Source organism: Homalodisca vitripennis, chromosome 5 (assembly GCF_021130785.1).
Source record: "Homalodisca vitripennis isolate AUS2020 chromosome 5, UT_GWSS_2.1, whole genome shotgun sequence".
In the NCBI taxonomy this organism is placed as follows: domain Eukaryota; kingdom Metazoa; phylum Arthropoda; class Insecta; order Hemiptera; family Cicadellidae; genus Homalodisca; species Homalodisca vitripennis.
The window spans coordinates 178,915,118-178,932,138 of record NC_060211.1 but is presented as its reverse complement, the minus strand read 5'-3'; the positions used below and the strand labels follow the sequence as shown (position 1 = coordinate 178,932,138).

The 17,021-nt window shown below is 34.2% G+C and overlaps 1 protein-coding gene across 1 annotated transcript in view; it reads right to left on the bottom strand.

Moving 5' to 3' along the window:
* Nucleotides 1–2,638: 2,638 nt before the first annotated feature.
* Nucleotides 2,639–17,021, bottom strand: part of LOC124363247 (mitochondrial folate transporter/carrier) — a 51,646-nt gene continuing 37,263 nt past the window's right edge. The window contains exon 7 of the mRNA XM_046818425.1: nt 2,639–4,669. Coding sequence (XP_046674381.1) covers nt 4,525–4,669 — 145 coding nt within the window. The 3' untranslated portion in view covers nt 2,639–4,524. The remainder of the gene's footprint in view (nt 4,670–17,021) is intronic.

The following is a 17,021-nucleotide window of genomic DNA, read 5'->3' as shown; positions in this document are numbered from 1 at the left end:
TTTTTAGGTAAAGACAAGCCACAAAAGTAAACATAGCATTAACACTTAAATGTACATTGGTTAATCAACACAAGACAAGTACAGGTGAATATTAAGTACTTATGAATAAATCTTTAGCCATAAACTAAATGAACTGCAAATCATGTTCACTTTCTTGCTGATTGATTTTCGTCCAAGCTTCTCCGCAATGAAGCTGTTTATGATGATTTATTTACTAATGTGCTTTTCACTTTTCTCATATTAATTTTGAAAATGGTTGGATAAAAATCTTGAATTGTAAAACTTTGTTGCACAATTTTTCATCTAGATCTTTGATTTAGCTGTCTACTAATGTTTTGCTTGCCGTTAACACCTCTCATTAGAGAGCATGTCCAATTTGTCAAAGAACCCTATATCGATAAGTCTGTATGCTTGAAGCTCTTTGTTAACGCACCTTCAAGTTCATCTATGAGTGTAATCAGGCTTTGGGTTCAGAATGTATTAAATGGGGTTAGAACTTCCGGAGCTTGTATACAATCAATAGAAGCTAAATGTATATTTGTTTTCCGTTTTGGTTCAACTTCAACTCCATATTCTAAACAGTCAGTTAATTTGTTAGCTTTCTGCTCATACTCCTCGAAACATTCCCGTTTACCTTGAATCAGAGTTCTCAAAGATTTCAACAAAGTAAATGAAAAAACTAATGCATGACTATACCTAGGTTAAAGTAAACAAAACACACCACAGCGTCATGACACGTAAAGCCAGGAACCACCAAAGCCTTGTTGTGTGTCTATTTCATGCATACTAAATCTAAAACATGCACTTAATAAAAACTAAACACTAATTATTAGAACTGAACTACAGAATACAAGTCACAATACGCCTGCACTCTTCGGCCAACCAAAGAGAACTGACCAGATGCCAATAGTAAATGGAAATCGTCACGGCAGAAACATGATGGCAAAAAAGAAAGGACAGAAGTGGGCCTTTCTAATTATTGGTTCATTCTAAATTTCGAATCTGTCCGATAGGTTTAACTGTCAGTTAATTTTTCAGAATTGGCATCCAAAGAGGCCTGATTTCAACTGATGGTTGGCTAATCGGATGGTTAGCCAGTTTAATATAGGAAGCCTCAACTTTTTCTTTTTGAAAAAATCAGGTTCCCGATGTAATATGTAAGCTTCATCCCAATTCATACGATGGTTTTCGGACAAGCAATGGTGTGCAATTTTTGACTTTTCTGAGAGATCCTCCCTTTTATTTTCTTTGTGTTCTTTTACTCTTACGTTTAATGGTCTTTGAGGGGGCTCCTTCATGACTCTATGAAGTATTAAAAAACAACTAATATAAGTCAAGAAATATACATGTAGAAATTTGAAAATGCACCTAAAAGTACATGGCATTATGTGACAAAGTTACAGGAAAGCGTTTTCTAACACACATACATAAAGTTCCTATTGATCCTATATTTTTACCAATTTAATTGGGGATTTAAGTGGAGCGAAGTACATTTTTTAATTATTACAATAAATAATATTATTACAAATGAGACAAAGGTGGCACATGTCACACACCCATGTACAGTGTTGTTTCCCTTGATCATGCCGATCTCAGCTGCTGTTGTATCAGCTACTAACGTACAGGGTACATTTTTATATTCGTCATGTTTTGGAAGTGAGTCTTGAGTGACTCATGACAGTTAAAAAGTAAACGTTGTACTAGGTAGGCTCCCAAATGTGGCAGTCCCACCAATATCACCCACAGCGCTCATCTACAATATTTTATCAGCAAAGTCCCTCATCTTCAAGGCAGATTAAGGAACTGCTGCACACAAAATTGTAGTTACTGGATTGATTATTGATGTGTTTGAAAATAATGTTTGTTGCTCTTAAACTGTATGATTTGATAAAACCTCTATCTTCCTTTTTTACCTTCTAGCTGATTATATTCCATATGTCATTATTGGTGATTCAAACAACAAAGACATAATGCATCTTTATGAGTCAGTGACTCGTCACAATATGAAAAAAGTACCAAAAGAACGCAGTAAACACGTCAATCTTAGATTTACAAATAATACACAACATTAAAACATTCCTTTTATTTACTGATTATCAATTTGGATTTGGAAAAGGCAGATTTAAGTATCTGATGCACAAAATATTGTAGTTACTGGATTGATCGTTGATGTGTTTGAAAATTGATAAAATCTCCATCTTCCTTCTATCTGATTGTATTCCATATGTCATAATTACTTTGAAAATTATAACACTATGGAATCAGTAATAATTCATTCAGCATTATTTAAGCTTATCTCTAACTGTTTGAACAAAAACCTATGTATTTTAACGATGGTTTTACTCGGAAGGAGAATTACTAAACACTCGATAGCAAGTGATGTATATTGTACTTGACACAAGATTATTCTCTATGAATATGTCACATATATGTTGTTATACACACTCAAAAATTATAATAGAATAATAAGTAACTATATGTATACTAAAATATAATAGTTTTGACTTTTTACATGTATTTTTATTAAAACTAATTACTTACATTTGGTTATTAAATAAGTCTTATTTTTCAGAAAATATTTCTTGGAAAATGCGAACCACACTAAAAAGAGATCGGCAATAAAGGAGTTAAAACCAAATTAACACAACAATTTAATTTATTAAAAGCGAATGGTACAATTAATTACTCATTACAAATGATCTTGAAAATATATCCACAAACAGAGAGAAAAAGCACATGCAACATACATTTATTTAAGTAAAATAAATATTTAACTACCAATTTTTTCCTTTTCAGAAACATTATCATAACACTGAAAAAATAATCCCAAAAATACAATGTTTTATATATGTATAATATAAGAAATTAGACACCAAGATAAGTAAAAATATGTCCATTGAAAAATAAACATGATTTTTGTATAACCTACAAAGTATAGTAATTATAGCAAATCTTATAGAATTATTTTATCTATTTGAATCACACACATTATTTAAACGTATATAGAGCCAGATCAAATTTATAATAAAGTTAATACTTCAAAACCTGACTAATAAAGACATATTACATTTAAGTAGTGTAGGTGTACTAAGGAAAAAGATGTTTATTTTACAGAATGCTCAACTATAAGTTGATGTTGACAAGAGCACAATAGGAACTTAAGTAAGTTTGAAGATTTACCAAGTCATTGTTACTAAATAACACTAGGCCTAGTGTGGCTGTTTGTTGATCTTGGAATACCGGTACAACTGTTCTGTAATCCAACATTCTAAAATAGTATTCTACCTTTAAGTTTTGGGCAAGATGAATTTAGTAACAATAATAATAACATTAAGAACCCTAAATTTAAGCTTTCTCTATGTCCTAGACTGCTATTCTCAAGGTTGAAAAAGCTTTTCACTCAGATCTGTTGAAAACTGACAAAGCTTAAGATGGTGAAAGTACGGTATTAATTTAAACACAACAAATTAACAATATTTTCGGGACAATAATCTGAGCATATATGAAATAGAAAAACACACATTATGTTGGACACATGTTGAAATGTCCATTGTTTCCCTACTCAATTCTTAAAAAAAAATCCATACTTTTTAGTTTAAGTAATTAGCTTGAGTAATAAAATGTAAAACACATTTGTGTATGTAGCGGCTGAACTTCAGTAATGAATTGTCTTTGACAATCGTCTCAAATTGAACACATAAAGGTCCTCTCTTAATTAATACTATTAAATTCATAAATAATTAATTGACAAATATTCATTAAAAATAACAACCACAAATGGTTATACATTCTGAAATAAAGAAACAAATAAACACCATTAGTGTCACCATTTACTTGTAACAAAATAACACTTTGCAATGTACAGTTTGTGCGCTCTCGTTGTTAATTAACTAATAAACTCTTTTGTAATTCTGGCAACAATTTGATTTCATAAATTATATTGTGTGGTGTTACTTATAGCAAACTTATTTTTATACTATTAAAATAATGTCCATACAATATTTTAACAATTATTAGTTGATTAAATAACTTCAGAAAAAAATCTTTAACATATTATGAGCTGTTTTAAAATATGGCGATTGCTTTGTACGTGAAATAAACAACACTTGCTCACGTAATGTTTGGCAAGCCATCTGTTACAGTAACTTTATCTGAGGCGGAAATTTTATCAAACGCCTAATTGGTGAACTGTGATGGCAATTTTGTAAAAACGGTCCTGATGTGACCATTAAATGGAACTGGGCATATTCATCCAATTAAAATCTTCAAAATTTTAAACTTTCAACTCAAAACATGTTTTTTTATTAAAATTATAAAATATTTTAATTATATGGGATGACATAACTTATTTCTTTAATAAATTATACCTTAGTAGAATAACTGGCAACCTAATAAAAAGAACATTTTAAAATTTTTTGTCTAATGCTTAGCAACTAAAAGCTACAACATTTACGGTAAGTTTCTTTCTTCCTCATCGGTTGGAAGGATGGTAAAGCTAATCGGCAGAACTAAGATAGACAAGAGTTATGAGATATTAATATCTGACGTCCGGAAGCTCAACAAATATCTTGAGACATTCTCGTAGGTGACAAACGTTACCATGGTCGCCGGCACCACGCGGGTCAGATTCGGAATTAAACCTTTGTAAAACCCTCGCCATCCTTCGTTCCTGGAACCAATCAAAATTTGGCTTTTACTATTTACGAATGTTATAGTTAAAATATTTTGGAAAAATGAGATATTCAGAACTCTGATACTTTACTATTTTAATCATAGATATAATTTCTAATGCTTTCTCTTACACTACAATCTGAATTCCTATAGAGCGACCATGAGACTTTCAAACAGTGAATGTTGTAACTATATTAATGCAAATCTCAACTATTGTACATCTATTATGGGAGGAGGGTGGAACCACAGTCCAACAGTTTACATAGTTTTTGTCGTATGTATATACATTTTTATTTCTTGTTTTATTGTATATATATATTTTAATCGTGGTGAAAATTTTACTTTTTTATCATTTGTCTATGACACTGAAGCCTAATCGTAATAAGTAAACAATTTTTAGACAGGTTTGTGTATTCTTGTATTCTTAGACTAAAAACGTTTGTTTGTACTGAGTGAAATTGTACATACGCTTAATTTTTAAATTCAACTTTTTCAAAGTAAGCATCATATCATTGGTTGCCTTAACAAATTCAGTTCCAGATGTAATAATTGTGCAAAAGTATAAGATAAAATTTTACTCATATACCAAAATACAAATGTATAACAGTTCATTTTACAGTATACAAGGGCTATCCAGAAAGTAGATAATGTTTTGATATAAATAAAATACAAAGTACAAGAAAAAAATTGTATTATATACATTAACAAAAAGTGACACAAAAATACTATTTTTCGTCATAGTCACCATATAAATTTAAGTACTTATTATAGTGATGAACTAGTTTTGAAATTCCAGCATAATAGAATTCTGCCATCTGAGACTTCAACCAGCCTCCCATAGCCTTAGTCATACCCTCTGCACTAATTTCTGCATAACAATTTCATATAACAAATCCCTTGAAATTTGAAGAAAACTAAGTGAGAGTTATATTATTGTAAATCGATGGTCTTCTTCAATCTGCAATCATCATCACACTATAGAGACAATTTCATCGGTCACAATGCTTGAGCGTTTGTCATCATGCACATTAGTTCACCAATCTTTAATTAAACCTAATGCACCACTGAGGCACATCATTCCCATATACTTCACAGAGCTGGTGATAAATCTCAATTGGTTTATTGTGCTTAGCCAACAAAAACCACACCTCTCACTAGCACAACTGGATAGCCACTGAACAGAGAAACGCCCTGATGTGAAAATGGCTGTGATAGTCCTGCCCCTAGCGGCTACAGAGCGAAACGTAATCTACTTTCTGGATAACCCTCCTATTTTTTAATAATATGTTACTCTAATACAATTCTTAAAAAATAAATCAATAAATAAATGTGTCTACTGTTTCAAAATCTATCACACTACACTTTGAATAGTATTTAATATAATGAATTATATTAAATGTAAACCATTATAGAGAAAACTTAAACTACAATTTTCATGATAATTAAAATTTATAAGTAGCATTAAAATCGTACACGTAATATAAGACGTTACTGCAACACTCCGTTACATTACAAGTAACTATCATAAGCAGATAATACCACTGTCCCTAACTGTGGTCATACAAGAGAATATGCTGTTAAATGCATCAGACCTTAGTAATGTTCTTATTACAAGGTTATCAACACAAATACCAATACAGTGAGTGTGTTAAAATTTATTTATGAATTACTGAACAACTTTAATATTTTCTACTCTTTTTGATACGACATATTCAAAGCAAAATTTCTGACTTATCATTCATATACATGATAACTTTATTTTTCAATAATTAATCAATATTTACAATCTGAGTTTCTATACCATGACAAGAAACATACAAAACATGTGCTTATTTGTGGTTTTTATTTTGCTTTATTAACAATATTAACACCATAGAAATTTATTTCTAAAAAATAAAAAAATAGTAGTATATTGATGAGAATTCTGCTACTACGTTAGAAGAAGATAACAACTTATCAATAAATGTTCACTATGTTCTGGTATTGAGGCTTTCTTCCCTGCGTATTGCAGAATCTTCATTTAAGTTTTGAAAGAAGAAACCGTTTACTCCAGGTCTACTTGCGATATACTTTCATGTCTCAGCTTCATTTCTTGTTGAGTACAAAACATCCCAATTGATTCATTTTTTCACTTAAATACATAAAATCAATAAATACAGCATACTTGATGAAATAACATATTTTCCGTATATATTAAGAAATTATCATTAATAAAAAATAAATATTTCCTGAAACAAGCGTAAATGAAAATATTCTTGTTTATCTCACAAAGATTTAAAATGAAGATTACGTATTACTTTTGTGAACGTGTATGACAACAATATCAAATCCTATTTAAAAGCTTTATATATATATATATATATATTTGATATGTTTATATATATATATATATATATATATATATATATATATATATATATATATACACACACACATATATATATAAAAAAGCTTTTCTATAACACATTTTTTAAATTTACTACATACTAATATTCTCAAAAATTTTATAAAAGATGAAGTGAAACTAAAAATTTTTATTTTATGACCTTAATTTATGTGTATGCATCTTTCTTATTGTTCTTATATACATAGGAATAATCTTACCATAGTTCATAAAGTAATTATCTGTATAACTGAGTTTTAATGTTTTCTAACCAAGTCTTGTATATTTGGTATTTGAGTAGTGTTCCACAAAATAATTCATAACTTTTTCAAAAACAAATATGGGATAGTTTTTGTTTTATTGTATTGGAAAAAGTAGGATATGACATAATATTTATTTATCATTACAAGGTATGACAAATAAAAAGGATGATTTTTATTTTCATAATATGATATTATCACCACCTTTCATATCAGATTCTGCTATGAAATAATATAAAGTTCATTACTCAGCACAAGTCTGGAAAGAAACTAAGAACTACATCAGCTTATCTGAGTAAAACCTCAAAGGGATTAAGCATTAATCAATATCATTCAACAATAATTATTGTACTGAAGAATATAATAGTTTATTGACGTAGCAAACAAATACAAACATGAACAACCGCTCATGAAATAAAAGGAACGATCGAACAGCATAAATGTAAGAACGCACAGAGGAAATTCAATAGAGGAAGATTGAACAAGTGTTTTGGCTGGATGCCGACTCACTCACACGAGGCAACTTGCCAAAAACAATTTACAGACAATCATAAGAGCTCTTGAAAACAGAGGAGATAACCTTTCAAGCTTGCTATCATTTAACGTAAGATATCAGCGGTAAAACTTTCAATTTTAAAATAGCTACTGAAAAATGTAAATACCAGTTTTCTTTGTACTTATTTAAAAAATTTTAGGTACACTTAAATTATATTACAACACTGATGATACAACACTGGTAAAAATTAGATTATTACATCGTTCTAAAACTACAGTATATCTTTTCTTCATTAATAAAAAGTTGTTAGTCGATAAAAGTATCATATGACCGCAGTATAATTTAACTTACAGATTAAATTAACATGGCTTTTCTTTCTGTCGATCCTACTGCTAATTATTAACATAAGACATGAAATACTATCTGCGATTGTTGTTCTCGAGACAAAGTCGCACAAGTTACAGATGACAAACCCTACATGCAAGTACAGTACAAGTAGTACGGCAATACAAAAATACAAATTTGAACAGCCATAAAAAAGTATATAAAAATGTACTTGAACCTTAATCTATGATAATTGGTTGTAATTTTTCAGTACAGTGATTACAATAAGAAACCAATATAAGTTCTATGTTCAACATGTACGATATTACACCCAAACATGAGAGTTTGAAGTCTGATATGGTTCAATACTTTCAGGAGGTCCAGCTAATGCCAAGCTAGTGTACATATGTGTTGTAGGTTCATTTGTAATAAAGGTTACATCACTTTAACAGCAATTACTGGACAACATGTCAAATGTATATTACAGCGCAAGGATAACAATATTAATTATATGTTTGTAATATTATTGTATACTGTACAATACACATTTATGAAACCTTTCTCAAGGATGAAACCCCACCAGTGTTGTATTCATGTTCATCAGTGTAGATTACTACCCATACAGACCCTCCCAGTGCTGACTATATTTACCTGTACTGCTACACATTTCTATGTTAAAACTAAATACTAAGTACAGAACAATTAACAAATTGTAATTTATGAAATACCTGTTTTTCTGCAAAGCTACAGAATAATAAATCAATAATTACAATTACTCATCATTGCATTTTAAAAAGATATTAACTGTAAAAAAACTTTGTTTAATATTTTGCACATGTAGCATAGCATAGAATTTTACTGAATTCACTCAAATAAAAATCCAAAATATACGATATAGAGCCAGATTTATTACAAATAAAAAATATGTACAGCTTACACATTATTTTATTTTTCAGAAAAAAAAACAGAGGAACAAAAAATGTGTTGTTTGTGCCTGCTGAGAACCTTAAAATGCTGGCAAATTCACATTTACTTTAACAGGCGAGTTTTATAGCATCCAAAAGAGTCCTTATTGGTGTTTTACTAATTTCTGACCTGTATTATAAGAAAAATAGCTAAAAAACTTAAATAAAACAGTAAAAGAATTTCTGACTTAATGGCAAAAATTTACTTAAGTTATCAATACCAAATAAACTCGGGAAAGAGAGACTTATGTAAGCAACAACGGTTCTGGCAGATAGTGTGCATAACCAACTAACATCATCTGTAGTCTAGTGACAGCATTCTAGTTTACTAGTACATGAAGTACATTGTGAAATATCAACAATAATAATTATCATGTCATTCGTTTGCTGTAAATGCCGATCTCTATAAAAAAAATATATAAGAATTAGTTCTGATACTTCAAAATTACGATAGTGACCTTACAGAAATATTTACCTGGGTATACAGGGATTATAAAACGTAAACATAGGAAAGAATTTTTGAAAGTTGCAAAATGATTCCGATTGCAAGAGGTAGAATTTGTTTTTTAAATATACCTAAAATTACATCAAGTCGTCCTGAGCCTTATAATAAATCTTAGTATTTTTTTTTTTTTTTAATTTGTAAATTTAAAAAAATTAGTAATATATAATAATCGGTTATACAATGTAGTGGTGTCTGAAGGAAATGCTAGAAAACTCATAAACTAAATGGCATATTCCTCTTTACACAAAACTGACACAAGTTTATTAAACTTAATATACCGAACACAGGAGAAGACAGGATGAATAAATAAACGCAAATGCTATATCGTGATACATTTAATGTAACACACATAACATAACATAAGTGGTCCAGCCACACATCACAGCTCCGGTGAACTTAAACGTAATGACACCATGTACAATACATACAGGGTACGTAACATAGAGTGCAAGATCCATCCAGCTTATCGACGACACTCCACATTGTTAAATATAATCACAACCACGACAAGTACAAAAATAAGTAGTCTCTCAGAGTATTGCAGAGGGTGACATTGTTGATTTTGAATTTTGTGATTGCCGCATTTATTGTTACAGAGACATATTGTAAAAATGAATAAAACATGAATGAGCGAACAACTTAAAAATATTTTTGTATCAAGTTAAAAACTTAAACGGTTTTTTATACTTTATACTGTAACTTAACCTTTAAACTGTTCAGCCTTTCTCTTGACCCCAAAATATTTTACATCAATGTAATTTTATAAATAATAATTAGAATTCACGGTTAAAAATGTGGAGGCATATATTTAGATGTGCGTACACATTTAAAATTTTTAACTACAACGTATATCTGAGAAATGGAATACTAATCATCTTATCCTATCCAAGGGATTCGTAAATGTTCTTTTTAACATGAATATTTTATTTCTAACAAATAAATTATGTTGGGAAAAACATATTTATATGTAACAAGAAATCTGAGCAGACTAAATTATAATAGGTTTGTACAAGTATTATCCATATAGAAACTTTTGTTTCTGTGTAATAAAAGAAGACACATGAGAGCACTGCCATTTTTTGAGAGCTATGCAAGAACATTTAATTAGGTTAGAGGAAAAAGTAGTTATAAGATTGGCTAAAAGTTATTACTGTACACAAGTATACAAACAAAGACAATTTACCTCGTTACCAAAATAAAAAAACTATTACACAGAAGAGAGTACACGAATCATAGCTGTTCCCGAATAGAGAACTGGTAGAAAATACCCGAGTGATATCCAAACAACATCACCAAAAAAGAAAACTATTAGATAGTAGAAAGTATCCTAGTGATATTTCAACAGCAGTACCCATATAGAGAACTGGTAGAAAGTATCCGAGTGATATTTCAACAGCGGTACCCATATAGAGAACTGGTAGAAAGTATCCGAGTGATATTTCAACAGCAGTACCCAAATAGAGAACTATTAGACAGTGGAAAGTATCCAAGTGATATTTCAACAGCGGTACCCATATAGAGAACTGGTAGAAAGTATCCGAGTGATATTTCAACAGCAGTACCCAAATAAATAACTGGTAGAAAGCACCCGAGTGATATCCTAACTATGTTATCCAAATAGAAAACTATTAGACATTGGAAAGTATCAGAATGATATTCCAACAGCGGTACCCAAATAGAGAACTGGTAAAAAGCATCCGAATGATATTCCAACAGCGGTATCCAAATAGAGAATTATTAGACAGTGGGAAGTATCCAAATGATATTTTAACAGTGGTACCCAAATAGAGAACTGGTAGAAAGTTTCCAAGTGATATTTCAACAGCGGTACTCAAATAGAGAACTGGTAAAAAGTATCCGAGTGATATTCTAACAGTGGTACCCAAATAGAGGACTACTAGAAAGGGGAAAGTATCTTAAGTGATATTCCAACAGTTTTACCAAAAATAAGCGATTATAAGGGATGGGAAAATATATAAACTGTGGTCCATCAGTTAGAAAGTATTGGTGACCTTAAGATGCCATCTCTTAATAGTATTGGTTTAGGTGTTAGGTGTTAATTATAACAGCAAAATTCTTATTCCTATAATGTAGGGGTGGAATATATATCACGAATAAATAAGAAATACCTCAAAATGTCCTAAGCGCAAGGAATGAAATTGACAGTCATTCTACCCTTCAGAAGTCAGAAATCCTTTATTCAGTAATGTACAATAAAGGTGTACCCTTGTGTACTTCCCTTGCTACACAAAAACATAGTTAACTTTTGGATAGTTCTCGTACTCAACATTGAAACTACTTGACATTTATTGTTTTATCACACAGTCACAATGCAAACAAAATTAAGAAATGTGAAGACAATTACAAGAGGTCGAACCTGCAACCTCTTCAGTCCTAAGCTCTTTTGTGAAACAAAAACATTTCTTTATTCGGAATAAATTTTTGAGATTATGACGGTAAAAAGTGATGCTTTACACTAAGCGATTTATACTTAAAGACTTTCTTCATAGCTGACTTATCAAGTTCAATAACAATATTAACTATATACATTTGTTCTGATAAAATAAACAAGTGAACCACTTAAGTTACCTAAAAACTAATTAGAACAGGCAACTCAATATGATCCAGGACAGCGTTTGTGCTGTACACAATTCCATATCACACTAACTGCCACCATCCATTCCTCTTTACGACCATCATCACTCACACACACAACTATACCCCCGGTGTGATCCAGGACAGTGTTTGTGCTGTACACAATTCCACACCACACTAACTGCCACCATCCATTCCTCTTTACTGACCATCATCACTCACACACACAACTATACCCCCGGTGTGATCTAGGACAGTGTTTGTGCTGTACACAATTCCATATCACACTAACTGCCACCATCCATTCCTCTTTACTGACCATCATCACTCACACACACAACTATACCCCCGGTGTGATCTAGGACAGTGTTTGTGCTGTACACAATTCCATATCACACTAACTGCCACCATCCATTCCTCTTTACTGACCATCATCACTCACACACACAACTATACCCCCGGTGTGATCTAGGACAGCGTTTGTGCTGTACACAATTCCATATCACACTAACTGCCACCATCCATTCCTCTTTACTGACCATCATCACTCACACACACAACTATACCCCCGGTGTGATCTAGGACAGTGTTTGTGCTGTACACAATTCCATATCACACTAACTGCCACCATCCATTCCTCTTTACTGACCATCATCACTCACACACACAACTATACCCCCGGTGTGATCTAGGACAGCGTTTGTGCTGTACACAATTCCATATCACACTAACTGCCACCATCCATTCCTCTTTACTGACCATCATCACTCACACACACAACTATACCCCCGGTGTGATCTAGGACAGTGTTTGTGCTGTACACAATTCCATATCACACTAACTGCCACCATCCATTCCTCTTTACTGACCATCATCACTCACACACACAACTATACCCCCGGTGTGATCTAGGACAGCGTTTGTGCTGTACACAATTCCATATCACACTAACTGCCACCATCCATTCCTCTTTACTAACCATCATTACGCACACACACAACCATACCCCTAGTGTGATCCAGGACAGTGTTTGTGCTGTACACAATTCCATATCACACTAACTGCCACCATCCATTCCTCTTTACTAACCATCATCACTCACACACACAACCATACCCCTAGTGTGTTGTGTTGTACACAATTCCATATCACACTAACTGCCACTATCCATTCCTCTTTACTAACCATCATTACGCACACACACAACCATACCCCTAGTGTGATCCAGGACAGTGTTTGTGCTGTAGACAAATCCATATCACACTAACTGCCACCATCCATTCCTCTTTACTAACCATCATTACGCACACACACAACCATACCCCTGGTGTGATCCAGGACAGTGTTTGTGCTGTACACAATTCCATATCACACTAACTGCCACCATCCATTCCTCTTTACTAACCATCATTACGCACACACACAACCATACCCCTAGTGTGATCCAGGACAGTGTTTGTGCTGTACACAATTCCATATCACACTAACTGCCACCATCCATTCCTCTTTACTAACCATCATTACGCACACACACAACCATACCCCTAGTGTGATCCAGGACAGTGTTTGTGTTGTACACAATTCCATATCACACTAACTGCCACTATCCATTCCTCTTTACTAACCATCATTACGCACACACACAACCATACCCCTAGTGTGATCCAGGACAGTGTTTGTGCTGTACACAATTCCATATCACACTAACTGCCACCATCCATTCCTCTTTACTAACCATCATCACTCACACACACAACCATACCCCTAGTGTGTTGTGTTGTACACAATTCCATATCACACTAACTGCCACTATCCACTCCTCTTTACTAACCATCATTACGCACACACACAACCATACCCCTAGTGTGATCCAGGACAGTGTTTGTGCTGTACACAATTCCATATCACACTAACTGCCACCATCCATTCCTCTTTACGACCATCATCACTAACACACACAACTAAACCCCCGGTGTGATCCAGGACAGTGTTTGTGCTGTACACAATTCCATATCACACTAACTGCCACCATCCATTCCTCTTTACTAACCATCATCACTCACACACACAACCATACCCCTAGTGTGATCCAGGACAGTGTTTGTGTTGTACACAATTCCATATCACACTAACTGCCACTATCCATTCCTCTTTACTAACCATCATTACGCACACACACAACCATACCTCTAGTGTGATCCAGGACAGTGTTTGTGCTGTACACAATTCCATATCACACTAACTGCCACCATCCATTCTTCTTTACGAACCATCATCACTAACACACACAACTAAACCCCCGGTGTGATCCAGGACAGTGTTTGTGCTGTACACAATTCCATATCACACTAACTGCCACCATCCATTCCTCTTTACTAACCATCATCACTCACACACACAACCATACCCCTAGTGTGTTGTGTTGTACACAATTCCATATCACACTAACTGCCACTATCCATTCCTCTTTACTAACCATCATTACGCACACACACAACCATACCCCTAGTGTGATCCAGGACAGTGTTTGTGCTGTACACAATTCCATATCACACTAACTGCCACCATCCATTCCTCTTTACGACCATCATCACTAACACACACAACTAAACCCCGGTGTGATCCAGGACAGTGTTTGTGCTGTACACAATTCCATATCACACTAACTGCCACCATCCATTCCTCTTTACTAACCATCATCACTCACACACACACACAACCATACCCCTAGTGTGATCCAGGACAGTGTTTGTGCTGTACACAATTCCATATCACACTAACTGCCACCATCCATTCCTCTTTACTAACCATCATCACTCACACACACAACCATACCCCTAGTGTGATCCAGGACAGTGTTTGTGCTGTACACAATTCCATATCACACTAACTGCCACCATCCATTCCTCTTTACTAACCATCATCACTCACACACACAACTATACCCCTAGTGTGATCCAGGACAGTGTTTGTGCTGTACACAATTCCATATCACACTAACTGCCACCATCCATTCCTCTTTACTAACCATCATTACGCACACACACAACCATACCCCTAGTGTGATCCAGGACAGTGTTTGTGCTGTACACAATTCCATATCACACTAACTGCCACCATCCATTCCTCTTTACTAACCATCATCACTCACACACACAACTATACCCCCGGTGTGATCTAGGACAGCGTTTGTGCTGTACACAATTCCATATCACACTAACTGCCACCATCCATTCCTCTTTACTAACCATCATTACGCACACACACAACCATACCCCTAGTGTGATCCAGGACAGTGTTTGTGCTGTACACAATTCCATATCACACTAACTGCCACCATCCATTCCTCTTTACTAACCATCATCACTCACACACACAACCATACCCCTAGTGTGTTGTGTTGTACACAATTCCATATCACACTAACTGCCACTATCCATTCCTCTTTACTAACCATCATTACGCACACACACAACCATACCCCTAGTGTGATCCAGGACAGTGTTTGTGCTGTAGACAAATCCATATCACACTAACTGCCACCATCCATTCCTCTTTACTAACCATCATCACTCACACACACAACCATACCCCTAGTGTGTTGTGTTGTACACAATTCCATATCACACTAACTGCCACTATCCATTCCTCTTTACTAACCATCATTACGCACACACACAACCATACCCCTGGTGTGATCCAGGACAGTGTTTGTGCTGTACACAATTCCATATCACACTAACTGCCACCATCCATTCCTCTTTACTAACCATCATTACGCACACACACAACCATACCCCTAGTGTGATCCAGGACAGTGTTTGTGCTGTACACAATTCCATATCACACTAACTGCCACCATCCATTCCTCTTTACTAACCATCATTACGCACACACACAACCATACCCCTAGTGTGATCCAGGACAGTGTTTGTGTTGTACACAATTCCATATCACACTAACTGCCACTATCCATTCCTCTTTACTAACCATCATTACGCACACACACAACCATACCCCTAGTGTGATCCAGGACAGTGTTTGTGCTGTACACAATTCCATATCACACTAACTGCCACCATCCATTCCTCTTTACTAACCATCATTACGCACACACACACAACCATACCCCTAGTGTGATCCAGGACAGTGTTTGTGCTGTACACAATTCCATATCACACTAACTGCCACCATCCATTCCTCTTTACTAACCATCATCACTCACACACACAACCATACCCCTAGTGTGTTGTGTTGTACACAATTCCATATCACACTAACTGCCACTATCCATTCCTCTTTACTAACCATCATTACGCACACACACAACCATACCCCTAGTGTGATCCAGGACAGTGTTTGTGCTGTACACAATTCCATATCACACTAACTGCCACCATCCATTCCTCTTTACTAACCATCATTACGCACACACACAACCATACCCCTAGTGTGATCCAGGACTGTGTTTGTGCTGTACACAATTCCATATCACACTAACTGCCACCATCCATTCCTCTTTACGACCATCATCACTAACACACACAACTAAACCCCCGGTGTGATCCAGGACAGTGTTTGTGCTGTACACAATTCCATATCACACTAACTGCCACCATCCATTCCTCTTTACTAACCATCATCACTCACACACACAACCATACCCCTAGTGTGATCCAGGACAGTGTTTGTGTTGTACACAATTCCATATCACACTAACTGCCACTATCCATTCCTCTTTACTAACCATCATTACGCACACACACAACCATACCTCTAGTGTGATCCAGGACAGTGTTTGTGCTGTACACAATTCCATATC